Below are 27,040 nucleotides of genomic sequence, written 5' to 3' on the forward strand. Positions count from 1 at the left end.
GGACATAACATGGCATATTTCTTTATGAAACAGAAATATGTCAAATAACAAAACTAAATTAAAATTTTAAAACAATCCTTAAAAAAAAATCTCATCATTAAAACAGGTTACCTGTACCCTTTCCATTCAAAATAAGAGCCAGCCACTGCATTTGAATCACAATCCAAACAAATATGCTTAATAGATGCAGCATGAGTTGTTTTTTAAATCTAAATTAGATTGCATAATTTGACATTTTTAAATGGGATGCTTTGACTTTAGTTTTGTTAAAGTATACTACATAAACATCACGAAAAACACAGCAGAAGCTCTGAGAGAGATGCAGATTCACTCTCTGACAGCAGGTGGCGCTTATGAAACCGCAGATACAGCGCTTCCTTGTTTACCGCCATCAAGGAAGCAGCAGCGATTAGGGACACTGCTTTAATATGAATTATAAAGAGATGAGATGAAAAGAAAATATCTAAATTTTTCAACAACAAAAAAAGAGAAAAAAAAAAGAAACTCTTCATATAAATGTCTCAACCGATTTGAATTGTCACATATTTGTATAGATTTTCAACTGGTTCGTGGTGGATCATTACAGCCCTACTATTTAGAGACTCAATATTGTTGGCTTGTATTAACCACAGACCTTTTTTCCAAGTATTAAAAAAACTATAAAAAAAAAATATATATATATAAAATGTATATTTTTTGACTTTCTTACTACATTATAAATCTGTCCTTGTCGTGGTCAACCAGAGCTTTCTTGAACACTTCAATCTCTTACACTGTCCAGTGGTCTGACCCTGCCAAATACAATGAGTGATATCAAGTTTGTGAAGGACTTATGAATGCTTTATATAATTTGATGTGAAGAGTTTGTACCCGTGTAATCATTCAGAGGGTGCCAGGAGGTCCAAAAATCTCCTGTCATTAAAAGTAAATCCAGTGCTGCCTGACTGTTGAATAACTGAGCTGTATTAAACATCTATAAATAACACTCAGTATGATGAATAAGCTCACCATTATGCTTCCTTGAACTTCATGAAGGCAGTGGAGAGAGAATTCGATGTTGGTGTGTCCTCCTGGTAGCACACTTGAACAACACATGTCCAACAGCTCTTTGACTGAAGCACAAAAATGGACTAAATGTAATACTTTTTCCTTTTTATACATGCTTAAAACTAACTTCTGACTTAACATAAATTTCAATATAAGAGTTTCAATTTAGCAAAACCTAAGTAAATCCATTGGTCTAAACCAGTGGTTCTTGACCTTTTTGACTCCACAGGCCCCTATTTCCCACAACAACATCATGACCTAGGGCTGCACAACTGACAAAAATTATACTTGCTATTATTAATTACGATTATCACAATTTACAGTCGTGGCCAAAGGTTTTGAGAATTACATAAATATTAGTTTTCAAAAAGTTTGCTGCTAAACTGCTTTTAGATCTTTGTTTCAGTTGTTTCTGTGATGTACTGAAATATAATTACAAGCACTTCATACGTTTCAAAGGCTTTTATCGACAATTACATGACATTTATGCAAAGAGTCAGTATTTGCAGTGTTGGCCCTTCTTTTTCAGGACCTCTGCAATTCGACTGGGCATGCTCTCAATCAACTTCTGGGCCAAATCCTGACTGATAGCAACCCATTCTTTCATAATCACTTCTTGGAGTTTGTCAGAATTAGTGGGTTTTTGTTTGTCCACCCGCCTCTTGAGGATTGACCACAAGTTCTCAATGGTTAAAGGGTTAGTTAAATAAAAAAGCCATAAATTACTCACCCTGAAATCATCCTAGGTGTATGTGACTTTCTTCTTTCAGACTAATTCAGTTGGAGTTATTTAAAAAAGTGTCTTTAATCTTTCAAGCCATTTGATGCCACTCAGCGGGTGTTGCACTGCATCGGTCCATGATAAGTTTAATAAAAAAGCTCAAACATTTAAAAAAAAGTGTCTCACATGGCTCTGGGGGGTGAACAAAGGCCTTCTATAGCAAATTGATGTGTTTTTGTAAGAAAAATATCCATATCCACAAGCAAAGAGTGGTGTTCAACAAGGCCGGCATGGTGGACTCCCAGGAGCTGATGCGAGTCTACGGCGTCCTCATGTAGTCACTCGGGAAGGTGTTCTGCACACCAGAGGTTCTGAGGATCTGCATTGGCTCCTTCTGGTCTCCTAAGCGTGCTTTGAGGTCATCGATATGCAAATGTGTTCAGAAACGTTGACAAATTTGTCTCTGTATACAGTCTCGCTCTCTCTCTCTAGAAAAATAATAAAAAATAATTATGACATCAACATACAACAACAGTCGTACTCTTCTAGAAAAAAAGAATCACAAATAATTACCACACATCAACATACTACCTACTTTGACTAGTGCTATAAAGTAGCAAATCATGCTTTTTCAAATAAAAAATACAACCTCCTGTTTCTTTTGGAAATAAAGCAAAACTGGAAAAAATGCTGATCTATGTTTATATGTGAAAAGAGATATATGCAAAAATGCATCTCTTTACATAACATGCATATCTTTAAATATCTTAATTTGTTGTTTTGAAGATAAATTAGTCTTATGTGTTTTGAATGACATGAGGGTGAGTAAATGACAGAATTGTATAATTCTTCTCCATCTCTATAATTTATTATTATTCCGCAGCCCTACTACACAATATGGTACATAAACAGATGGTTTTACTTCTTTTGAAGGTCAGAACATATGAAATGTGTGAGGTACTTTGTGACTAATGTAGTTGCTATGATTGAAACTGACCTACTTGTTCTGTTTAGGGAAGTTTATTTAGTCCTACATTAATCTGGCTTCTCTTATTTGTTTTTTGTTCGTTTTTTTTTTTCACCCATAGGACCATGCTTATATCATTAGCTCTCTAAAAAAGAAATGCCTTTAGTTTTCTGCAGAGAAAACTATTCATCATCTATTCAAGAATCCAGCATAGATAACGGATTTTACCTGGAGATTTACCAGATTGCGCCAAGATCAAGCATCAATGAATCAAGCATGCCCATTATGAAATGTATTTTCTGCCACTACTATAAGCATAAAAGTTAAAATTAAGTTATCGTATATGATATCTGTCTGATAAGCATATTAATTTTAACATCACACACAGGAGTGCCTCATGAGTCATGACTTCAAGCTTAAAGGCCTCAAGCCTAAGGTCTCAGTTGGGTTGGATGAGCTCCTAAACACGGACAGAGCCATGCTGATGCCTCTTGTACGCTAAGAAGAAGATCAAGCTGAGTGACTTTTAGTTCAAGGAGGACCTTCTTTTAGCCCGTAGATCCAATGGAGAAAGTGATCATGTCTCAGATAAAGAATGGGTGGTATTAAAAGATAAACTAAAGTATGATGAGATCTTTTACATCTCATCTCATGAAGAAAAGCTGAGTGGGACTAAAGTGAAGGGCTGGATGATGAGCACTCGTCTGCAACGGTGCAAGAACTCTGGCACAGAGAAGAGAGACAATGATTAATCTGTAGTCTATATGTTTATGACGACAGTGATTAATAAACATTTAAGTCGTAAATAGTATTAAACTAATGCATTAATTTGTATATACCTAAAATCACCAACTGCTTGAAAAGGTTGGATGTATAAATTCTCCATAGACAGAAACAATCTCAAAAGACAAGTTGTTTTCATGGTTCATATTGTCTAAGGGTTCCTCTCATCCTCAGAAACGCCCTCGAGACTGTTGCTATGAGGCACACGAATGTCAACATATGAAAGTGTCCTGTTGCATTTCAAATACTATTTGTCAAGGGAAATAGTTTCTTTAAAAACCGTTGGTCCATAAGTAATTGTACTTGAATGCTGGACCTTTTTGTGTTCATGAGCTGAAGCAAAAATATTTTCTTAATTATTTTGAGCATATTGTGAGATGTTATTTTTTTAGAGGCTGCATATAATGGCTGTATATTATTACATGTAATAATGACTGACCACTATCATAAAAAACAGACCTATTCAGGAAACCCATAAACTGGTGAACATCAACATTTCAAGTCAAGTCCATTTCCTGTAAAATAAAATGTCAAGTCCTAAACTGCCTGTTTGTTTTGACAAAATGCAGATATTCTTGTGTAACTATACTGAAAATTCCCTTGTTTGGTAAACACCCTTAGCTATTAGCTAAAGGGTAGTACACCGGAAGTAGATAAAGTCTCGCGAGGGGTGTGTTTTGGTGGTGATGCGCCACTTGCTCCACCTCAGATATTTCATAACAATCCAGGAAACAGCATTAAAATATTGACCAGAACCAAGAGCACTTCGTTCAGTCCGCAGCACGAGCATCGCGAGACCCAGTCGAGACCCGTAGCAGCCCTCAGGATGACCGTCAAAGTTCACATCATCTACTGGTATTACTCTTTATTTCACTACACCTGAAGAGGATTTTCTGTTTTATTTCTTTTTTTTAAGAATCCAAATTACTTACTTAAAAAAGTACTCAATTCAACTTATACTGCAATACTCAGGCAGTATTGCAGTTTTTGCTTTGCTCAGGGGCACCCGTGTGTTTCTCTATGTTCAGCAGCTGAATCGTCTGAATACCCGCATAGATTAAATCGTTTATCTTTAAATGTTCGTGAGCCATGTCTTGTAGCTCACAAGACTCTGGAAGGTTAACGTTACTGTAAATAAATGTATTCGTTCATACACTGCATCTCAGTTTTCACGAAACACCCTACAATAAAAAAAAACCTAGTTACCATGCAAATTACCGTTTGACCGATGAGGTGACTCACTAAAAATGATTGTGTGTGTGTGTGTGTGTGTGTGTTTGTCATCTCCTAGTGGTGGATGAGGGTACAGGCCCAAGGTAAGTTTTATTTAATTAAAGTTTCGACACAATAATACTTGTGGAAGACTCTTTCCCGTCTATATGACGTCTGTCTCTTCTGTTTTGCAAACAGTTCACCAAACTCAAGACGTTGCTTGAGGATGAATTCCCAGGCGAACTTGAGATCGTATGTGATTCATATGATTGTCCTTTGCTTACTATGTTGAAAATTCTAAAATAAACCATGTATTGTTAAATGTGCATGTAAAAAAGCTCAACAATTGGTTTTCTTATACTCCCCTTTTATAATCTGACTGTCATCTCCCATACTCAGACTGGTGAGGGCACACCCTCAACCACAGGCTGGTTTGAGGTGGAGGTAAACAACAAGTTGGTGCACTCAAAGAAGGTGAGATTTGATCTTCTTTTACTTCTTTACTCTCAGAGGTCACAGTTATATATGTTGCATTTACCATAATGTGACACAGATGCAGCCTTTTTACCGTTTCTCACATAATCTGCAGTTCATTGTAGTGTTACACGTTTTAAACCATTTTACAGTACTTTTGATTGACCAGTGTGCTACTAAAATCTAATATGGCAACGTACATCTATAGTATTTGACATCTGGCTAATATTTTCTTTGACAGAATGGCGATGGATTTGTTGACTCCGAGTCAAAATTCAAAGCAGTGGTGACTGCCATTGAGCAGGCCATGGGGAAATAAGCATGAACTGATCATAGAGGTGAGAATACCAGCAAAATACACATATTAAAGGGATAGTTCACCTAAAAATGAAATTCTGCTGTTATTTACGAACTCTCATGTCCTTCCAAACGTATGAATTACTTTCTGCTGTGGAACATTAAAGAAGTTATTCTGAAGAATGTACAGTAATCAGTTCCCATTGACTTCTATGTATGGACAAAAGTACAGTGGAAATCAATGGGAACTGTTTGGTTACCAACATTCTTCAGAATACCTTCTTTTCCGTCCCAAAGGAGAAATTAAGCCATACAGGCTTGGAACAAAACAAGGGTGAGTATATGATGACCGAATTGTCCGTTTTGGGTGGGCTATCCCTTTAAAACCTCCTCTTCTTGTATTTCTTCTAATTCTAATTGGCCTTATATTTTCTCAGCAGTTTTTCTTCTCTGTTTGTTGGACTCCTGGGCAGTGCAACAATGATGGCGACGTCCAAAGTGTTTTCAGCATGGATGTTGCTTGATGCTCTCCGCTCTTCCTGGGAGAAGACACTCGGAGCAGGAAACTCCCTACTGCTTCAGATAAACGCTTTAACGGTTAAAAGTAATAATGGAAAATAATAAGGGAAATTATAAAATTAGATAGAATTTGGACAGAACACGTCAAGTTGTGGTACTTTTGATGTCTATTTTTTTTCTTTTTCTTTGTTTGCCTTTGTACAACGCACAATTTAATTAACTATTTTGGCATTATTCCAAGATTTTCATGCAATTAAAAGATGTTCATGGTGAAGTGTTTAGTCTTTCATTCATTGGTGATTCAGTTTTTGTGCTCTAAGAGGTGGCAGCTCAGACCTTTTCCCTGTAACATTTAGGAAATAAAATGGCAATAAACTATGCAACAAGGTGTTCTAATACAATGACTAATCTGAATGACCCAGAAAATATGGATACGATGAAAATAAGTTTACCAATCGTGATTTTAATTCCATTTATGTGTTTGATTTTGAGTACCTTTGGATTTGCTGTTATATAGCCTTGATGACAAATATTCCACAGAGTGTTAATAAGGTCATGAAAATCATCAGCTAAATCAATTTATTTCAATACAGCATGCATACCATCACCACACATACTGCATTAAAGCATGCAAAAGAGGAATATGCAAGGATACAAGATGATTATGTGAAAAATCCTTGAGTCAAACCAGACTAATCCGTCAAAGCACACACAATGCAATATAAAAGTACATATACCAAACATTTAATTAAAGAATAAATTATATGACAATGCTTTTACGCAATTATTAAGTTGTAAAAGCCTGATTGGTTCTACAATGACTGGAGTGAGCTACAGATGTCACCCTACAGGACCCTACTGCCACTGCTTGACCTTTTATTTAATTATGCACTATATTCGTCAACAGATATTATAAATGAGACGTCTCCTGTGGCATATATAGGAATGAAGTCTTTTCTTTTGTCTGGCCTTTTCCCATAATTCCAGCAGAAGCGCTGTAACGTTACCACAGACAATCCGGAAGTGAGGCGTTTATTGACAATATGGCGACCGGGCCGTCTGAGAGGGGACGGGGCATTTTTGGGTTTTGTCGGTGACCGCAGATGTGGATGATCAAAGCGAAAGCTGTGCGCGATAGAGTGTGATGAATGAAGGGACTCGGGAGCTGTCGGGATGTTGTCTCTGAGCTGAGCGAGCCTTCACCGCTTCAGGTTCATCATGTCGTTCTTCAGAAGGAAAGGTAAGGAAGTGCTCGGCTCGATGATGATCGGGGGCTCGCCGGAGACGAGGGGCTTCTCTGGACCGATGCTGAGCTCATAGCCACCGCATGAATGTCACATTAAAACTCTTTTATTCTTTGTAATGGCTGTTAAATTCCTCTTATGCATCGCTATAGTTTGCACCTTCTACTGTACATCAATTCTAGAGAGATTTTTTTTCTTTGATAATTTTTGATTGTTATGGTATCGTTAAAATTCATGTTGCTAACGTAACGTTACCTGAAACAGTAAAAACCTGTTGTGTCTTCGATGTTTTACTTAAACGGTCAAGTAACATGCATGATTTAGTGCCTGACAGAAAAATCTCTCATGTTGGAATTCCATAGTGGAATGAAACAAAAATAATTTGGAGTATCAAAAAATTCTACTCAAGGTGTATTCTTGTTTTAACAATTAGAATTGCTTTGGATTTTTTTGACAAGGAGTGCATTTCATTGACATTGGCATTCTCTGAGCTGATGATTTTTATTTTTTTTTGGAAAATTGTATCTGTTACATTGCAATACATTTTGACACCAAGGGCCTTTTTTGTCCAAGACAACATTTAAATGGCACCATATCTTAAGCTGGAATGTACTCTCTGGTACTTCTATTGCAAAAAAAAAAAAAAAAAAAATATATATATATATATATATATATATTACATACATACATATAATGTTGTACATTATTTTTTTCAGCATGTTTTAACATTTTGAATAAGAGTAAGTTAATATAATTCAATTTACATAATTATAAGACCACTAATTTAAGCTAGATCTATCCAGCCGTCCATGCCTTTTTTAACCTCCCTTCTACAGAATTCCCAAATTTATAGAAAACCGGGAAATGTCAGGGAATTTTAAGACTAAACTAGACAAATAATGAGTCAATTAATTGGTCAAAATGGGTGGGAACGCTGCTGTCTTCATACTTAGTTGTTCATACTTAATAAACCATAATAATGAATCTGTAGTTTTGTATCTTTATTAAATAAAGTGACTGATCATTCCCAAATTCCCAGAATCCCAGCCCACATGACAAAGACCGTACAGATGTATCCTGTGACTTCAGCCAGTGTGCATTAATCAATGTGACTGTCCTGTGGGAAGTAAGGATGCTCTCTTAGCCCGTGTCCTATTTAACAGGAGCATTACTTCTCCTTGTTGCAGTCTTTTTAATATGCTGCCTGTTTTCTTTATCCATCAGAGATAAGTGGGTTAATGTATGTTATCAGCACAGCATCATCCCCACTTTTTGCTTGCACTCCTCCCAATAATGATTGGGATGATGGAAATGCTTGTCATTTTGTGCTCCATGATGTGAGCCTGTCTGTTTGCCAGTGGTGTTTTATTTTCTTTTTCTATTTTTATTTTGTGTGTACAGACTCACGCAATGCCTCACCCCATGCAAATAAGCCAGAAAACATAAAGTGGAAAGAGTCAGGAATGTAGTGCATGTTGGATTGACCATACAGTTGCCTTTCTGTTTTATTGTTGAGTGTCAAAGAGAGAGACGGCGACTGTTCTTAAGCAACGTTTGTGCTGAATAGTCAGGTGCATTAGGACAAGAGATGCTCTAAATTATAAATTATATTTCCTACGTTCTTTATCTCCTAGCAAAAGGAAAGGAACCCGAGAGACCAGCAGATGCCAAAGCCAGCAAAGGTGAGAGCCCTGTACTCTGCTTATGTTGCTCTGTTTATATACTGTATCATGTACTCTGTACACTGAATATTGAACGCACAACATTTATCAGTGTGTTTTGCATTTACAGCCTCAATTGTTTTCATGTTGTTCCTTTTTTTTCATCTTAGACCTTTTTTCAGTACATAGAATATGCTTGAGTGTAGAACAATAGACCATGTTAAAATGTATCAAGATATAATGATAGTTTTTAGTGACCCTACATGGGAAAATGCTATCTCTCTAAAGGTACAAGACTAATAGGCTATTATTTTTTCCATGTAAACATGCGCTAGACGTTTGTGTTTGATCAGTGCACTCTTTAACAGCATCTCCCACATGACACAGTGAAAAATATGTATCTAGGTCTAGAGTTTTTTTGTTTGGATGGCCATTAGGACTAGCATGTTTTTTTTTTATCCTTTGCTTTTTGATTTAAGATTCTTTGAAGTCTCTGCCTGCAAATTAACGATTTTGAATTCCATTGTCCAAACTCATAAGACTTTGATGAATCCTCAAAACCTAAATGAAGATTTTTTTAATGAAACCTGAGCAGTTTCTCTCTCTCCTTGGAAAAAGAAGATACAAAAAGGTCATGAAGGTGTCATTACATGGATTTTCAATAGAGGGACAGAAACCTCAGTTTTCATTAAAAGTAACTTGTTTAGAAGATTAATCAAGTCTTAATGGGTTAGGAACGACTTATGATGATGGAAAATGTAGGACATGCTTAGGTTTATCAGCATATGGTGAGCATTTCTTGCCAAGCTTAGCAGTACAGGTTTCTAGATTGGAGCTGGATGGAAAATGTAGAATTGTGTTGTGTGTTAATGTTCCTGCTCTGTGTGCTCCTCTCCAGCCCCAGTGTCGCCCCACTCCCCCTCTCTTAGCGGCCGTAATCATCATGCTATCCTGGATGCAGCAGGACCCAGCCATGTGGCCATCAATGCTATCTCAGCCAACATGGACTCCTTTGCCCGCGGCCGCACTGCTATTCTCAAAAAACAGCCTAGCCACATGGAGGCAGCACACTTTGGAGACTTAGGTACACCAGCTATGAATTCTACACACTGGTTCAAAATGCTGTGTTAACATGCCCAAAAGCTCTTATGACTTGTGTTAAATGGCTTTTTCCCTATCAACTGTTAAAGACTTAGTTCTTAGTGAGAGATTGAGCCTGAACTTTCATTATAAACTCTTTGATCTCAAAGCTGCTCTACTTCTTTATTAAGGTGGGCTTGTTAGCAACATCTGATCTGTAACTTACTGTTTTGTGCTGAGCATAACTAAAACTGGTGTGTGTGTCCGTGGCCGAAAGAGAAGGAATTATTACATTAGAGGAGGGATTTTGTGAAGCTGTTCCTGAAATGGCTTTTGCAGCGCTCTGGCCTGCTGGATTTGTGTGAGAAGCGCCATAATCTCTTAACCTTTTCATAGCTCTGTGATTGTTGGAAACCTCCTCCGCTTTATCCTGCTTTTAAATAACACTGAATATGTCCATGCCTGTTTTTCTGTTTCTTCTCCAAGTGCTTCTTTTGCACAAAAAGGTCTGTCATATTACATAACCACATGGTTGTCATAATTTTTTTTGGTCTGTTATCAAGGAAAAGAAAGACTTAGTATGTCAATTTTAAATGCATGTATTTTCTAAAAGTTGATTTTGTAGACCTTGGTCAAGGTTAAAATTTAATTGAACACAACTTAAACTGAGGAAGGAAGTTTTACTTTGTTGGTTATATAGCTTTATATTAAAAATGCGCCCCCCCCCCCAAAAAAAAAAAAATCCTGAAGACTTTTATTCCCTACAGCCTCGGTGGTTTTAAAACATTGACTAAAAAACGACTTTGATTTCAGTGAAGTTTGAAATCTCAATGATTGCCCTCACTGTTAAATTCTGTGAAGTTTACATAAAAAAGGGCAGCTGTGGTTGCCAGATTACCCTCTTGACAACCATTCTGAAAACACAGATGGTAAAAAGAAAGCCACATTATGAATCATAGTACATTCAGGTTGCTCTTCTACAAGCTGAGGTTAATACTCATATTTAGTATTTAATAGGTGCACATTGTCATGCACAATAAACATTAATTTAATAATACATTTTGCAATGTAAAAAATTCATTATGTACTTAATTCTTCATGAGTAACATTAAGAAGAAAATTAGTTATTTAATTGGAAAGCAATCATATGTGATGTGTCATAGGTTTCTGGCAATTCCACTGTAAACTATTAGATGACTTGTCCAAAATCTGTATATTTAACAGTATTTTACTGTCAGATTGCATGAAATGTACCATTACACCTATTGCAGTTTTTCATTCAATCATTTTTTTTTCACTTTAACTATTAAAATTGTAGTGATGATGTAATGAACTTCATTAATTTAGTTTTTTTTTTTACTTGACCCTCCTAAGAAAGTTTGGTTGTCAAACTTGGTACAAAAGTCATATTCTCGTTATCATCTGCCCTCGGATAGAATGTCTTGTCTTTGTTATAACGTCCTAACCCCACCTTTTCATTTAAAGATATGTAACATTGAAAGGTATGTGTTGACAAACCAGTGTTACAAGGTAACTTTGGGAAAAAAGATAATGCTCCTAACGTCACATCTTAACGTGTTGCCTTTCTACATAAAGGAGTTTTTTTTTTTTAGTCTGAAGTATCCTCCTTTGTGTTTAGCGTTTTGCATAGTGTGAATCTCTGAGTTCTGCTCACATCCCAGTAAAAGTTTTAATCAGACCTTCTTCTGGTGTCCTGTGGTGTTGAAAGAGGAAGGTGTATGTGTGCTTATTCATGGAACAAAGTTTGAAGACTTTTCGACAGCCAAGCATCACTTAATGTTTTTTTTTTTGTTCTATTTTTTTAAGTCAAGTCAAGTTTTGCAATGATTGCTTTGTTTTGTTGGGTTTGTGTTGTTTTTGGTTAATGTTTATTATGTTTTGTTTTGTGTTTTTTGGTTATTATTATCATTATTACCGGTAGTTGTTTTTGATTGTTGTTTTTATATAAATTTTTAGTTTTTTATTTCGTTTTGTGCTTGGTTTTATATTTTGTTTGTAACTAATTTTAGCTGTGTCTATTCTAATTATTGGTTGTTATTTTCTTTTGGGGGGGGGGGGGGGGGGTGTCTTGTTTTGTGTTGTTTTTGGTTACTGGTTATTTATTATGGGGTTTTATTTTTTTATGTTTTGTATTTTATTTATTGGTTATTATTTTTATTGGGTTTTGTTTTGTTTTTTCCCCCTCTGTTTCTATAAAAAGGGGCGAAATTGAATCCCTGTCAAAAACACAAACCAGACAAGTGGTTTTTACCAGTCCAAATCTGAGATTGTCTGTTTTTAAGTAAGTTGTCTCTGCATTAAGGATTGTTTAAAATGCATCTTTTCTTTTCAGGTCGCTCCAGTGTCAACTACCAGGTTCAAGATACTCGCTCTCAGCTTTCTAAAACTGTAGAGCAGATCTTGCAGGATAATGTGGCCTTGCCCTACTTCAAACAGTTTATGGAGACCCGCTCAGTTGAGCACCTGCTCCGCTTCTGGCTTGAGGCTGAGAGCTTTCGATCCACCAGCTGGTCTAGGGTCAGAGCACACAGCCTCAACTCAGTCAAGCAGAGCACCTTGGCTGAGCCTGCGACTGCCCTTGAATCCCCCGACTCACCAGACTCTCCCAATGACCCCAGCAGACCCTCAGCTCTCAATGAGGGAGATGAAGAGGACACTTTCTCCTCGCAGACTTCCTCCAGACCTCACACTCCCAGCCCTCAAGACACTAACTCTCATACCGTGGCTCTGATTGGCCACAGGAACTCTGTAAGCTCAGAAGGGGTGGCTCGGCCTGGGACTCCCCACCTGCTGCCCACCCTAAGGTCAGAAACACCCACCAGACAGCCCTCCTCCAGAACAGGCACTCCAGTTAAAGGGCAGTCTACTAGTGGCCTCTCTGAGAAGCTCATGAAAAGTGAGTACAGTTATGGTAACCTCATTGTTGAAAGTATTTGACTGTATTCCTGCAATCAGTCCTCCCAGCTGGTATTTTTTTTAACAAGTGCTTGCTGAGGTCTTTTCCGTGTTGTATTTATATATTGCCTTCCACATATATTTGGTCCACAATTTAGGGTTAAAGGAGGATTCTCAGTTAAATTATACTTTTGTAGCATGTTCTGTGGTGTGCTGTTGATTACCACAGTAAAAAAAAAAAGGAAACCGTGTTTACTGTATTGCATTTACAATGTAAAACCGTAATTTAAAGATTGCATTTTTGCATTTTACTGGATATGCAAATTTGTCTAAAAGGCCTTAAAGTGGGCTTGGTTATTAAGTTATTGAATCTCTGGTTATGTGTTATTGTCATAATTCCTTTGCTTTCCAGGTAGTTATATCACATCCCTTCCTGGTATCCTGACATGGATACTAAGCAAAGCTTAGTGTGAAACTAGTTAAAAGATAAAGCTTTGTCCAGGCATGGTTAGGTGACTTTATCACACTAGTTTGCTGTTGACGTGTGATGTGTAGCTTATATTTTGTCCTTTAGAAACCGTACATGCATGTCTGATATATCATGCCCTCTATTTTTACACTTGGATTAACAGCACACACTTACTTTTCCTTACAGAATTGTACTGTTTTGCATCCCTGTCCATTAGGGATGGGCGTTTTCCACAAATATCACATTTGAATATTTGAGCTCACAAAAAACGAATATTCGAATATTCGTTTATTTAAATTAAGTTTAATGAGTCAGATGTTATTTTTCAGCAACATTTGTTTTCGTCATTTTGAACAAGCTTACAATAAGCTTGAACATTACACATCGTGTTTTGTAGTTGAAAACCTTTAACAATGCGTGCAAACAAACAAAAGTACAGATTAAAAGCACAAAAAAAAAGTGAACAAAGAAAAAACGTAAAGCAGCCTGCAACAATTATGCTATTGTACAGAATGTAGCTTACACTTAACTTTTAAACTGTCAGCAAATCTTTTTTGCTTTTTTTCTATTGTTTCAAATGTTCTTGTTAAGAAATACGGGCATGTAAACATGATTGGGGGAAAGTCGGCTCCTTAGTCTGTTAACAATAAGGCCAGCCGTGGAGAAAACGCGCTCTGACGCACAGACGTTGGCGGGGCTCACAAATAACGGTGTGCATTGCATCTTCTTCATCGTGGCGACTGCATCCGCACCACTCGCATCAAGGAAAATGTTCTGATAATGTTCAAAAAAGTTTTTTTTTTTCTTACTTCTCTCATGTGTTCATCGAGAAACCTGAGATGTTTGTGCCGAGGGTCTAGGGCAGACGCGAGAAGAGGAGTTTTCACTGCATTCTCCAAGTTAGCAGTGTTTATTCGTTGCTTAATTGAGAGATGCTGCAACAATGTTCTTGGATCACTTTCTGTGATTCTCCATGGCATATTTCAAGTACTGTAGAAGACAGCAGTTCTTTTTGGGGGCGTTCACATATCGCGTCTTTTGCATGCTCAAGTTCGTTATTTCCAATGTAGGCGCGAGGTATGCGCGCTCATAATTGAAGCGACGCGGTCCCGTTTTTTCCAGGCGCGTCCGAACAGCATCGAGTTAAAAACATCTCAACTTTCAGAATGCCGCAAACGCACCGCAGGTCATGTGACAAGAACTAAACATTCAGCTTCATCCTTTCCTGTAACAACGTTGAAAGCTCAGCCAAGATGAAGGAACAGCTGATCATAGCTGTATATGGATTGCCATTTTGAAATAAATTTAGTAGCAGAGCTACTGAAAGCAATTTTTTGTGTGTGCTGCAAATCCATTTATCCTTTGCTGAAATTTCCGCGTCTTCATGGAGAGAACGCGTCGCCTCAGGAGCGCTTCTGCCCGAGCGCTTTGGAAAGAAGGAGAAAGCGGAGCGCATAGCCTTTTCCACGCCTTATTAGGCGCGATATGTGAATGGCCCCTTAATCATTCATTAATTATTTTTTGCTTGCATACACCTTCAAATATGCCGTGGAGAATCACAGAAAGTGACCAAATTAGGTTTTATTGTGAACTTTTTTTTTTTGTTGCGAAATTCGAATATCATTTTTATTTATCGAATAATTAGAGCAGAACGAATATTCGAATTTTCAACTATCCGTGCACATCCCTAGTCCGCATGTCTTGAATGTTTATTTTGATGGTGCACACTTGTCTGCTAGGCCTTCTTTTCAAACGCGTAATGATACATATATTTCCTGTTGGTTTTTACAAGGTGATGGGCTGTACTTTTGGCCGAATTAAAAAAAAAAAGACTTTAATACTGCAGAGTATGCAGTATTCCTTAGTAATTTCGCTAAAACTGTACCTTAAACATGAGATTTTAAACAAGCATTCCTTAATACCCATAGGGAATATTTTGTACTTAAGTTTTTTCATGGTTCGTGGCCTTTTAACATTACAACATATTCCTTTTGTATCAGACGATGACTTTTAATATGCATGCAGCATTGGTTTCATAGAGCAGGTTTGGTAAATGATCCCATTTAGCATCTTGGCAGTGGACTACAATGAACAGAAGTCAGGAGCTGAGTATTCATTAATGGCTAATACAAAGAAGCTCCAGGCTGTAAAAGCAGTGAATGGAAAAAGTCAGTTAAGCCGAAAGACATCAAATCAGCTTAGAAGGGGAGTCAGATCCTATCAGCCCGTGGCTTCTGCCATGAGAGCCTTCAGTGTCTTAAAAGCGAACAGGCCTTTGTCCACTTCATTGCATTTAATAAGGCATCCCAAATGGATTTTATGAAAAGTGCTTCAACATTTAAATTGATGTTTCCTCATCTCACAGATACCCATTGAAGTGAAGTGAAGTGAAGTGACATTCAGCCAAGTATGGTGACCCATACTCAGAATTTGTGCTCTGCATTTTACCCATCCGAAATGCACACACACAGAGCAGTGAACACACACACACACTGTGAGCACACACCCGGAGCAGTGGGCAGCCATTTATGCTGCGGCGCCCGGGGAGCAGTTGGGGGTTCGATGCCTTGCTCAAGGGCACCTAAGTCGTGGTATTGAAGGTGGAGAGAGAACTGTACATGCACTCCCCCCACCCACAATTCCTGCCGGCCCGGGACTCGAACTCACAACCTTTCGATTGGGAGTCCGACTCTCTAACCATTAGGCCACGACTCCCCTGAACTCAAACCCTTTCAACATGGCCTTTAAACACAGAGGCTTACTACTTATGACTGATCGTCAACCATGATCCAAATAAATCATTGGCCTTATAAATATATATACAGTATGTATAAATATACACACACACGTCTGTAAAAGATTTAGTTTTTCTGGTGTCTCAAGCATACTGACATGCTCTTCAGTACGAAATATGTTTCCATCCTGTTTTTGAGTTTGATATTAATGTTTAACAAGGTGTGTATGTAAGATTTGTCCCTGGGCCTAGTCATTTGTTTGATTAATAGTGACGAATGAGGCTTTGATGAATAGCCACGGCTGAAATATGAATCACACTTCTGTAAGTCTGTGAAGTGGGATGTTGAATATGATAAAGGAGTTTGTTGTGGATCGAGTGCGATTTGCCCTTCATCTTTATCCTCTGTATTTTCATGTATCCATGTATACTGATTTTCTCATTTCTAGGTATAGAGAGGGATGCCGTTAACATTTTCACTAAGTACATATCTCCAGATGCTGCTAGGCCAATTCCCATCACTGAACCGATACGCAACGACATTGTGGGTAAGAGATTTCCTTATCACAATGAGCTCTCTGTTTAGACTGCTGAAGAAGTACTCTGATTTTAGTTTTCTCTGTTTGAAAAAGATGATTATATTTATAGGAGATATTGGGTGATTAGAAAATGAGGGCCTGGTTTTATGGATTTAGCTTCAGGGAGCTTGCTGTCATTAAACACCTTATTTTTTTTACTAAGTAAATTTTTATGTTGAATATCCTTAAAATAACTCTTTTTGATTGGAGGGATTAGTTTCGGTCTTTGTTTGGATAGAGTAAACAAAACAATTTTTTTTTGTATTTGGCAGCGAAAATCTGTGGTGAAGACGGACAGGTGGACCCAAACTGCTTTGTCATTGCACAATCTGTTGTTTTCTCCATCATTGACCAACAGTAAGTAGTTGCACTTTCAGTGTTTGTCCTCCACAGTTCACACTGTGCTCTCATATCTATAAAAGTGTACAATTATCTGTTTTTATTCTTTACATCCACTGTACTCAAGAAACGCACTGCATAAACAAGTATTATTATATTATTATTATATATTATATATATTATATGTGTCTACAAGTATTATTTTAGCTTTAAATGTTTTTTTATAATAAAGTATAATTGTAAAGTATAATTCATTTATAAAACTCTAAATGGCACAAGCTGACAGGTCATTTACATACAATATGTAAACATCATTTTGACATTCTACATTAAAAGACCTTCAGAATGATATATTATTTGTTGAAATCGGACGAAAAATGACTGAGCTACACCTGTTTGAAGTCGAATTTTGAGAATTTTTAAATTTTGAGAAATTTTGAGAAAAATCGAGTTCAAGTTTTCTAAAGGTTCCAAAATAAAATCACCTGCAACGTTGCATGTTTTCCTCCACTTCTTTTCTTAATATTAATTTCTATATTATTAGTTACAAATAGCTATTTTTTATTTTATCTTTGTTATTATGAATAAGAACCAATGCAAAAGACAAAAACAGTAGAACAAATATAAGAAAAAACTAGTGCATTACCTTTTGTCATTTTACATCTAAACAAATAGCATTGAAGAAAAACAAAATAATCAAATGTAAAAATCCCTTTAGAGAAGGTACTCCTCTCAGAAAACGTACAAATAAAAGTAATTAAACATCTTAAATTATTATTTGGAGCTTTGGGATCGCTAGATGAGGACTTAATGAACACATTTTTTGATAACCTCAAAATCAACTAAAATCAAAAATTTTCACTTTTTTTTTTTGTTGCCTGTAGCTCAAGATTAGCCTGTGGGTCACATTTACTACATGGTGGCCTCTGCTGATTCGGCAGGCAGTTAGATTGCTTGTTTAAAGTTGAAATAATCTGGTTTATTGTTCACTGTAAACTGGTCCTGCAGTGTGAGTTCCTCTACCTCCCCCAGCTCCACCTGTCTAGATCTGCTACATGATTTAAATATACAGCTATTCAGGCAGCAGCAGTGTGTCTTACATACAGCAGCATTGCTGTTTTATGCAGCATTGCAGTAGCTGGTCCATACTTGCTCTGCAGCATCGTGTGAGGCAGATCTAGTCTGCAAGGATCAAATGCATTAACAGTCGTATACAATAACATGCTATTCAGAGAGTGGCCGTGATTGAAATATATTTTGTTCCATTCTATTTGTTCTCCTAGTTGTTATTGAACAGTAGATTAGTATTTTGATGAGGCTTTTAAAGATTTAATTGCTTCTTGTGAAATGTATTTACAGGTCAGGGGCATGAACTGTTATTTTGCATAATTTTTATGTTAATGTATTCTGTTTTTTTATCTTTTTAATTAGTCAGTATACAAAATTGATAAAATAAATTGACTGATCAAATCTTTGCACTCTATTTATACAAAAAAAAATTGTTTATATAGCCTCTTTTCTTCCTGGAATTACATGGAAATGTCTGGCATCTGTTTTACAGGCACTTTAGTGAGTTCCTGCGCAGCCATTATTTTTGTAAGTACCAGATCGAGGTGCTGACCAGTGGTTCTGTGTTCCTAGCGGACATTCTGTTTTGCGAGTCGGCCCTCTTTTACTTCTCTGAGGTGAGGATACTCTATGATGGACTTGGATCTAAGTGTTTTCTGAGTCCAGATATTATGTATCACGGTAGAACACACTTTTAAGCTGAATTAAGGTTGAATTTATGCATGTAGCCCTACAAGCTCATGAAATATGCTGAGCTCAACATTCTGCCCAAAACCTTTCTAAATGGCAGAATGCACCACGTGTGCATATAAATTGATGGATTTCTGATCCAAGTACATTTGAAGTGCCAAGGGATTATGAAGTAGGATTGAAACCTAATTCAAATTATGTGTTTGTATGTGTGTGTCAATATAGTACATGGAGAAGGAGGATGCAATGAATATACTGCAGTTCTGGCTGGCTGCAGAAAACTTTCAAGATCATTTGGCTGCCAAGAAAGGCCAGTACGATGGACAGGAAGCCCAGAATGATGCCATGATTCTCTATGACAAGTATGTCCTATTTGAAGTTTAGGCACATTATTTTAGTCTACTATTAGGGATGGATAAGGATGGGCAACTATATGACCAGTCATCCTGTTATCAACCCCCCTTGATAAGTCATTAGGCAATTGAGTAGTGAAGTTTTTTGAAAAGTTTTTTGTGGAGTTTGACACTGCAATTATGCACATGCCTCTCTAGTGTTTAAGATGTGGCAAAAGCATAACCATTGCTTTCGGCAGACAGAAAACGTGACCGTTCATGTGATCTGCCTAGGTATTTTTCACTCCAAGCCACAAATCCATTGGGTTTTGGTGACTCTGTACGGATGGAGATTGAATCCAATATCTGTAGAGAAGGCGGACCTCTCCCAGACTGCTTCAACACTCCACTAAGACAGGCCTGGACCACCATGGAGAAGGTGGGTCACATCACTGCAACACTTTTATATAAAAATGTGCAAAAAATGATGAAGGTGGAAGCTTGATATTAGGAAGGAAAATCCTGTTGAAGTTTACTTGTTTTCTCAACCTCAGGTATACATGCCAGGCTTTCTGTCAAGCAACCTTTACTATAAGTATTTGAGTGATCTTATCAACTCCGTACGGGTGGACGAGTTTATTGGAGGAAATGCCAACACTCCAGAAGGCGACCGCAACTCTAGCGTCATGGAAGGGTCACAAGCCCAGGTTATTGATCACTGGTTTGATGGTCTCCCAAAAAGCAATATTGTTCTTGTCTTTCATAATAGTTCAAGGATTCTTCAGGAATTTGGTTGAAAGTATGGGTAACTTTGTTCTGATGTTCTCAAAATGTCTTTCGGCTGCAGCAAGGAACTAAAAAAGTGGCAGTCAGGATCCTGAAGAACTTTGATGAGGCGATAACGGTGGACATCGCCAGTCTGGACCCTGAGTCTCTCTATCAGAGACCTTATGCTGGGTGAGTCAGGGTTTGAAGCCTACATACTACACTTCCTTCACATCATGGGACCTCAGATTGATGTACCTTAAACATCTTTAAGGTTAGACAAAAGGGATTGCCCAAGGCCATCATTACAGCAAACATTCGTTAATCATGGATATGTTGTTATGCCTTGCAATGTCGAAGATTTTATACATCAAGGTAATATTTCCTCACTGGCTGACAGAGTTGAAAAAGCACTTTAAAAAATACCTACTTTTTTATTGCACATAAAAAGGCAGCTAGATATATAATGTACCATTTTTTTTGTGGTCTGCCTGGGCCAGCAGAAAAAGATTCTTATTGTTGAAACCTGCTACTATGCACAAAACACTGGATTCAGATCCAAATTCAGTTTTTCTTGCTTTCATCTCAGAAGAATGACCTTTGGGAAAGTGAATGAGCTGGGCCAGTTCATCAGAGAGGCCGAGCCAGAGCCAGATGTGAAGAAATCCAAGGGTAAGACACACACACACACACACACATTTGCTCTTGAAGACATTTTTTCTCCTCTCTCTCACACACTGGACACACACCTGCACATGTTTTGCATTGTGCGAGTTGGCTCTTAGTTATGACTTCTTCTGAACTGCTCTTAATGTCTTCAGTTTGAGAGCAGAGAGTGTATGCAGCCGGTGATTCACCTGAGAAGCAGGATTTACTCCTCTGTCCAGCTCACTCACTATCTTTCCTTATTTCTTTTATCAGGTTCCATGTTTTCTCAAGCAATGAAGAAATGGGTGCAAGGAAACTCAGATGAGGTGTGCACCTGGCTATTTCATTCAAATTACGTGTGCCATCTTCCCTAATGGGTTTTTATTGAGTGGAAATGGATTTAAGCTAGTTATAGTTCTTGACATGTACTATCTTTGTTGTTGGTTTGTTAGGCACAAGAAGAGATGGCATGGAAGATCGCAAAGATGATCGTCAATGATGTCATGCAGCAGGGACACTAGGGAAGCCCTGAAGTGAAGTCAACAAAAGTATAGTATATAGTATTTAATTATATTATTAAGTGCAAACTTCAAGTTGGAAAATGAAAATTTTATCATTTATTCAAGTCGTTCCAAACCAAGACTTACCGTATTTTTCGGACTATAAGTCGCATCAGTCCAAAAATAGTCATGAGGAAAAAAACATATATAAGTCGCACTGGACAGAAAACATTACCGTCTACAGCCGCGAGAGGGCGCTCTATGTCTTCAGTGTAGACTACAGGAGCAATGAGGAGCATAGAGCGCCCTCTCGCGGCTGGAGACGGTAATGTTTTCTCTTGGTTCATGTCACTTAGTTCATTTCTCTTGGTTCATGTCAAATTAATTTTGATAAATAAGTCGCACCTGACTATAAGTCGCAGGATCAGCCAAACTATGAAAAAAGTGCGACTTATAGTCTGGAAAATACGGTACTTTCTTCTATGGATAGCAAAGGCAATTCCTCAGAATTCTTATGCTTCTCTTTTTTTTTTTTTTTATAGTGAAGCACCAAAATTAATGTTATACCAAAACCAAAATTAAAGTTTCAAATTGGCCAAAAAACTAAAATCCATTTTCAGTTATTAATTTTTGTTGAGTGCATAAATCAGCTTGGTGTGCTGTTCAGGGTGTTGTATTCTCAGGTAACAAATTAAATCAGTTTAGTAAAGCACTTTCACAATGAGTCGCCTTTTAATATTTCAGCAGATCCATTTGTTCACAATGCTGACGTGTCTACCTCTTATAGATTATCCACATTTTGTGCATGAAATAGTCAAAATGCATCATCGAATGCATGATCAAAGCTTTTGGTACTCCAAAACACTTATGGCCAAAACAGAGTATTGGTATTTTTTTTATGTTTCAGCAGAATATTTTTGAATATATTAAACATTTAAAAAAGACTAGCATTGCTTTCAAGCATAAAAAAAAAAAAGAATTTGGTCCTCTCTCATCCTTCACGGTCGTCGCTCCTCTATTGAATCCTTTCGATCTCCTCCGTGGGATGCGAGACCGGTGAGTGGAGCAGGTGTCGCTCATTTCCAATCACTCCACCGGTCTCGCTCCGTTCCCACGGCTCTCGGCCCCGCCCCACTCGTGACATTATCCCTTAGATTTTTGTCATGGTTGAACTTATTTTAGCCATGTAATACATGGGATAATGTACATTGTGCCAGCTGTTCTCACCTGGCTGGGTTTAATTTGCTATAACCAGTTGTTAGTACATTATCCCTCACTTCATAAACTGTGTAGATGCCTCCGCAAACCACAATAAATCAAGTTTAAATATGCCGAAATGGACATTTTGCTTGTATGAAAAAGTGCAGCCTCTTCATTCTGCTAAACATCTCCATTTAGGTTCCTTAGAAAAAAGTAGTACATGTTTATTTTAGAATGACAGGACTACTTCTGTAAGCGCAGTGGCTGGTTTTATTAAATATTTTATTTTTCAGTTATAGATTTCTGTATGAAAGGTGACCTGGTTCTGTTTTCGTCAGCTATGACCCTCTCGTTCAGTGTGGAAGCAGCTCCTACCCTCTCTCCTGTCGCCCCTCTGCATGATGACTGGAGAAGCAGATGACCAGAAGACGAACACAGAGCTGAACTGCATTAAGATACCAGTGAGGACCTGAAAGAGACATTCCACGACTTCCTGCATGTGTTTGTGTGTGAGAGCGTGAGTGTTTAGATATGCACACTAATAGCCAAAATAAGTTTTCTGTATGATCTACCCCATCACCTCTAGGAATTGTTTATTATTTGAAGAGGAGTGTAATGAGTTTAACTACAGACATAAATAAACCTGTAAACGCACTGCAGACGAACAGAACTAAATCTCAGTACAATGTGGCTGTGACTTAAATATTTCCTTCCTTATCTTAGTTCTTATGTCACACGTCTCTTTTATCTTTCTTTTTTTGTTGACTTTTTAAAAGAACGGCTATGAAGTGCTTAGGCCTTTTTTAGTAAAAAATAAAATGAAAAACAAAAATGCATAAATATCCAAGGTGGCTACGTACAGTTTTATTTTTAGATTTACAGTATGCCATAATGGACATAAGTCAGCCAGTGTGAGTGTTCAGTCACTCTCTCATGGATCTGAAGTGACTCATTTTACTGTTGAAACCTGAATGGGATCTAATGAACTTTGGCCTGGAAAATGTTCCCTGACTGCAGAACTCCTTCAAGAACCCTGTCCAGATCTGATTCTAGACTTAGAGATATACAAACTGAACTGTTAAGGCAATGTTTATCCCTGTTCTGTGTAAATGTGGATTCCTGATTTTCCTCCATATATTAATGGTAGCTCTTTTTATGGTGATTGTCTTTTTTTTTAATGATATATCAAACTCTGTCTAAGCAAATCTCAATGATGACTGTTCCCTTTGTACATGTACTTGGACATGAAGTTATTGCTTTGGACCTCATTGAGATGTGGATGAGAAACAGGAAAAAGACTTTTGGTACTATGTACCATTAATATGTTTTCTGACGTGTGCTTAATCTATAAAATATTTAAATGTGTTTGATTTAAATACATATATTGTTGAAACGCATCTTGATGCAGTGTTTATCTTTTCTTTGTGCTTTCAGGATATATCGATTTGCATTTTAAAATTGGATTTGTGCTAACCTACAAATATGAAAACAAAAGTATCAAGTTTATTTACAAAAAAGTACAAATGTTTTTCTAAGACAAGCATTCAAAAAAGGCATTTCCTTTTTGTGGAAGCTGGAAAGTTGTATAGGCGGATCTTACAGACAAAGGTTCTCATTGGCTAGTGAGTTTTGGAGCGACATTACCCATTATTAAGTAGTTTGTACCGTTCACGTTTTTTTTTAAAGTTATGATTTCCCATTTAGATTCCATTTGTTTTAAAGATTTTTTTTCAGTCGTTCACTTTTAAGCATTGTAAAAACATTGCTCAGGATTTTAAAACATTTTAAAGAAAATAATATTCCTACAAGAGTATTGCTTTCGTCCGCAGAAGCAAAACATCACAACCATTACTATGTCCCTTTAAGGACTCAATATGACGGGAAGTTTCTAACCAGTGAAATATGTTGAGCTGAGCATAATTAGAAAAAAGCTTTCAGATGCTTGTGCTCTATTTGATGCTCAATATTTGTTATGTTTTTGTTTCCATTCTCATATTGCACACTACAGGGGCCTGTACCATGATGGTAGCTGAACAAATTCAGAGTTACAGGATTAGTTTTGAGTTGACAAAACCAAACCTCTCCAATCCGGCTTTGTTGGTACCATGATGCTGATCATCAACTTTCTTTGTCAACTCAGGCTTTGTGGAGCATGTCCACATGAATGTGTGACATCACTGGAGAACAGCCAATCACGAGCCTAGCAGCACAAAGCAAGTTTGATTTTACTGCTCGCGAGAGACCCAGCGAGATTCAAAACTAAAGGTTAAAGGTTTTGCTAAAGGTTAAGAGATAGAAGAATGTGACAAATTTAAACGTCATATGAAACATGAAAGAGGACAAATAAAATTAATTATCTTACTCTATCAGTACAGTCAAAAGTGAAACGTGTTAAGTTAGTTTATACATTTTGAAAATATAGTGATATAGACTCGAACATGTAAGGTCAGATTTTTTATTTTTGAAATATTGCTATCGATACTACAGCTTATTTATATTACATGATCTGTATACATTAATATTTATTTAAATAAATGATTTATAATAACTGTTCAACTAAAATTGCTTGTGTGTAAAAGATAAATAATAAAAATAATATGAATTATAATTATATAAATCATAAAATTAACATTTATCAGACGCTTTTATCCAAAGTGACTTACAATGCATTCAGACTATACATTTTTTTTTTTTTCCTGTTTGTGTTCCCTGGGAATTGAACCCACACCCTTTTGCGCAATAAAATGACTCGGTAATTATCATTAAAGCCAGACTTCTATTATTATTTTATTTTAATTTTTTCGTAGCATTATTGACCTTTAATTTGGAGCAAGATAAACTGGGGGAGTGACTTTGTGTCAGACATGTGTCACTTCTCTCACATCTGATTGGTCCAACTTCAGTTTGAGATATCTAACCCAGAACATAACCTGCCCCGGAGCAGGTTAGCCGTGGAGTGTAAGTTACTATGGCAATGAATGCCACTAAAAGCCAAGCCACTTACGTGGTACCTAAAACCCAGGATTGGTGCAAACTAACCTGAAACTTACCTGGCTAGCCAGTTAATCTAGCTTCATGGTACAGGCCCCAGTACATATAACAAGTAAAAAGGTCACGGCGCGGTAAACCACCAGCAGAGGGCAGCATAAGACCCTACGCGTTTACAGTTTCTGAAAAGAGACCTACTTCAGAATCCTAATTCGAGAAAACTGAAATATAAATAATACTTGATTCATTGTTGTTTACGTTTAAAAAATATATATACATTTTTTATACATACAAATTCTAATGATGACATGAGTTTATTACACGTTTGAAAAAAAAGTGTGTGATTCAGATTTTCATGAATCAAAAACAAGTTTGAACACCTTCGCAGTGGTGGTGACGCCCACATCCATGTGACTGTGGCACTGACAAGCGTGCAGCGCAGTAAGTTTGTGCTGCAACTCACTCCTGCAGCGCGCGAGCCGAGGAAGATGATGATGATGATGGTATGTGGGCTGTGACTGTGAGTAACGCAAACAGAGCGGATTCAGATCTTACTACACAGTGAGTACCTGCTGGTGGCAGATCTGAGTGCTTGAGCTCTGGGTGTGACGGTTGGTTGTCTTTTGTCCTGCACCTGCTTCCTCTCAGATGAACTGGAATATCTTCTCTGGAATTGCATTTAATTGAAAAGTTACACGTGCTCATGCTCACTAGTGGTGCACCTGTCTTAACGCATCTTTAACTCATGTGTTCATGTGATTATTGGTGCTCATCTAATGTCACACAGTGAGCGAGCGCGCTCCAGATGCACGCGCTGTTTGATCGGAATTGGAAAGGGCTGGGAATCGATCTGACTCCGGTCTCGTTGCCCCGCGTTGGCGTGAGGATGTTCAGCTGTGTAGGGTGTTTTTGGGTGCTCCTGTCCTCCGCCCTGGTCGCGGTTTGCAGTTTTAGTTTCATCTCTCCCGCGTGGATAGTGAAGGAGCAGCTGAAAAACAAGGACTCCGTGAGTTTCGGGCTCCTGTGGCACTGCTCCGAGTCTCAGGATCATATGTACAGATGTTACACCTTTGGCGGACTGGGCAAATTTCAAGAGATTCCATCAAGCTCTTGGCAGGTGGGTAGGATATGGATATATGCATATAAACATGCACTAACTCATAACAGTGTGAAATGTATTAGCTATAAAAATGGAGGGTTCCGCAACTTTTGAATAAAACGTAGTCTGACCTTTTTACAGCATCAGTCTTAAGCTCACATAGAGGAATTTTTTTATTATTATAAAACCATTTATTACTTTTTATATCTTATCTTAAAAGTTGAAATTTAATATTTTGATCTTGTTCTCCATCCAGACATTTTAAATTCCTTATAAATTCATAAAAAGTGTTAACATCAAGGAAATGCAGTTGCATTCTTTTAAACAAAAAAAAGTAAAAAAAAATCATATTTTTTTTTACATAATGAGAATAGATTTAACTTGTTTGTACTTGAAAATCTAAATAAAAAAGAATGTATATTTTAACATTTTTATACTCGAAGTTTTGTGACACTTTTGTTATAAACTGCAAAGTTTATCCAACTTAACCTCTTGAAGGCAAAATCAAAAAAGTGGAACAATTGTCAATACTATCACACACTCAAGAATCCACATCATCATGCAATATACCAAATTAGATTATACCTCTTGGTTAAGTCCATATTCAGATCTTTATTCTAGGACATGCAATGAATGTTAAAAACAAAGACAAAACCATATAGTGTGAAGAAGTTTCTTTTTACAAGATTTTACTTTTCTCTTAATTAAA

At 37.3% G+C, this 27,040-nt stretch overlaps 2 protein-coding genes and 1 pseudogene across 4 annotated transcripts in view; all 3 read left to right on the top strand.

The window, feature by feature from the left end:
• The first annotated feature begins 4,198 nt into the window (after positions 1–4,198).
• LOC132129686 (selenoprotein W-like) lies at positions 4,199–6,294 on the top strand (annotated as a pseudogene).
• Positions 6,295–7,018: 724 nt separating this feature from the next.
• On the top strand, positions 7,019–22,930 carry LOC132136555 (A-kinase anchor protein 10, mitochondrial-like). Of its 3 annotated transcripts, none has more exons than XM_059547249.1 (15): positions 7,019–7,260; positions 8,899–8,946; positions 9,824–10,009; positions 12,359–12,922; positions 16,574–16,672; positions 16,975–17,059; positions 18,603–18,726; positions 19,025–19,161; positions 19,426–19,570; positions 19,686–19,838; positions 19,979–20,088; positions 20,486–20,568; positions 20,818–20,870; positions 20,997–21,092; positions 22,538–22,930. In XM_059547249.1, exons 1-14 carry the CDS (start codon positions 7,239–7,241, stop codon positions 21,063–21,065), a joined length of 1,878 nt encoding a protein of 625 aa, XP_059403232.1. In that variant the 5' UTR covers positions 7,019–7,238; the 3' UTR covers positions 21,066–21,092; positions 22,538–22,930. The 3 variants fall into 3 exon arrangements, with proteins under 3 accessions (XP_059403232.1, XP_059403230.1, XP_059403233.1); XM_059547247.1 differs by having other exon boundaries at positions 22,583–22,930; XM_059547250.1 differs by having other exon boundaries at positions 20,489–20,568; positions 22,583–22,930.
• A 2,712-nt stretch (positions 22,931–25,642) lies between these two features.
• The window catches only part of LOC132136831 (LHFPL tetraspan subfamily member 7 protein-like), a 166,651-nt gene continuing 165,253 nt past the window's right edge, over positions 25,643–27,040 (top strand). Inside the window, exon 1 of the mRNA XM_059547395.1 lies at positions 25,643–26,349. Coding sequence (XP_059403378.1) covers positions 26,038–26,349 — 312 coding nt within the window. The 5' untranslated portion in view covers positions 25,643–26,037. The remainder of the gene's footprint in view (positions 26,350–27,040) is intronic.

Source organism: Carassius carassius, chromosome 4 (genome assembly GCF_963082965.1).
Source record: "Carassius carassius chromosome 4, fCarCar2.1, whole genome shotgun sequence".
Lineage (NCBI taxonomy): Eukaryota > Metazoa > Chordata > Actinopteri > Cypriniformes > Cyprinidae > Carassius > Carassius carassius.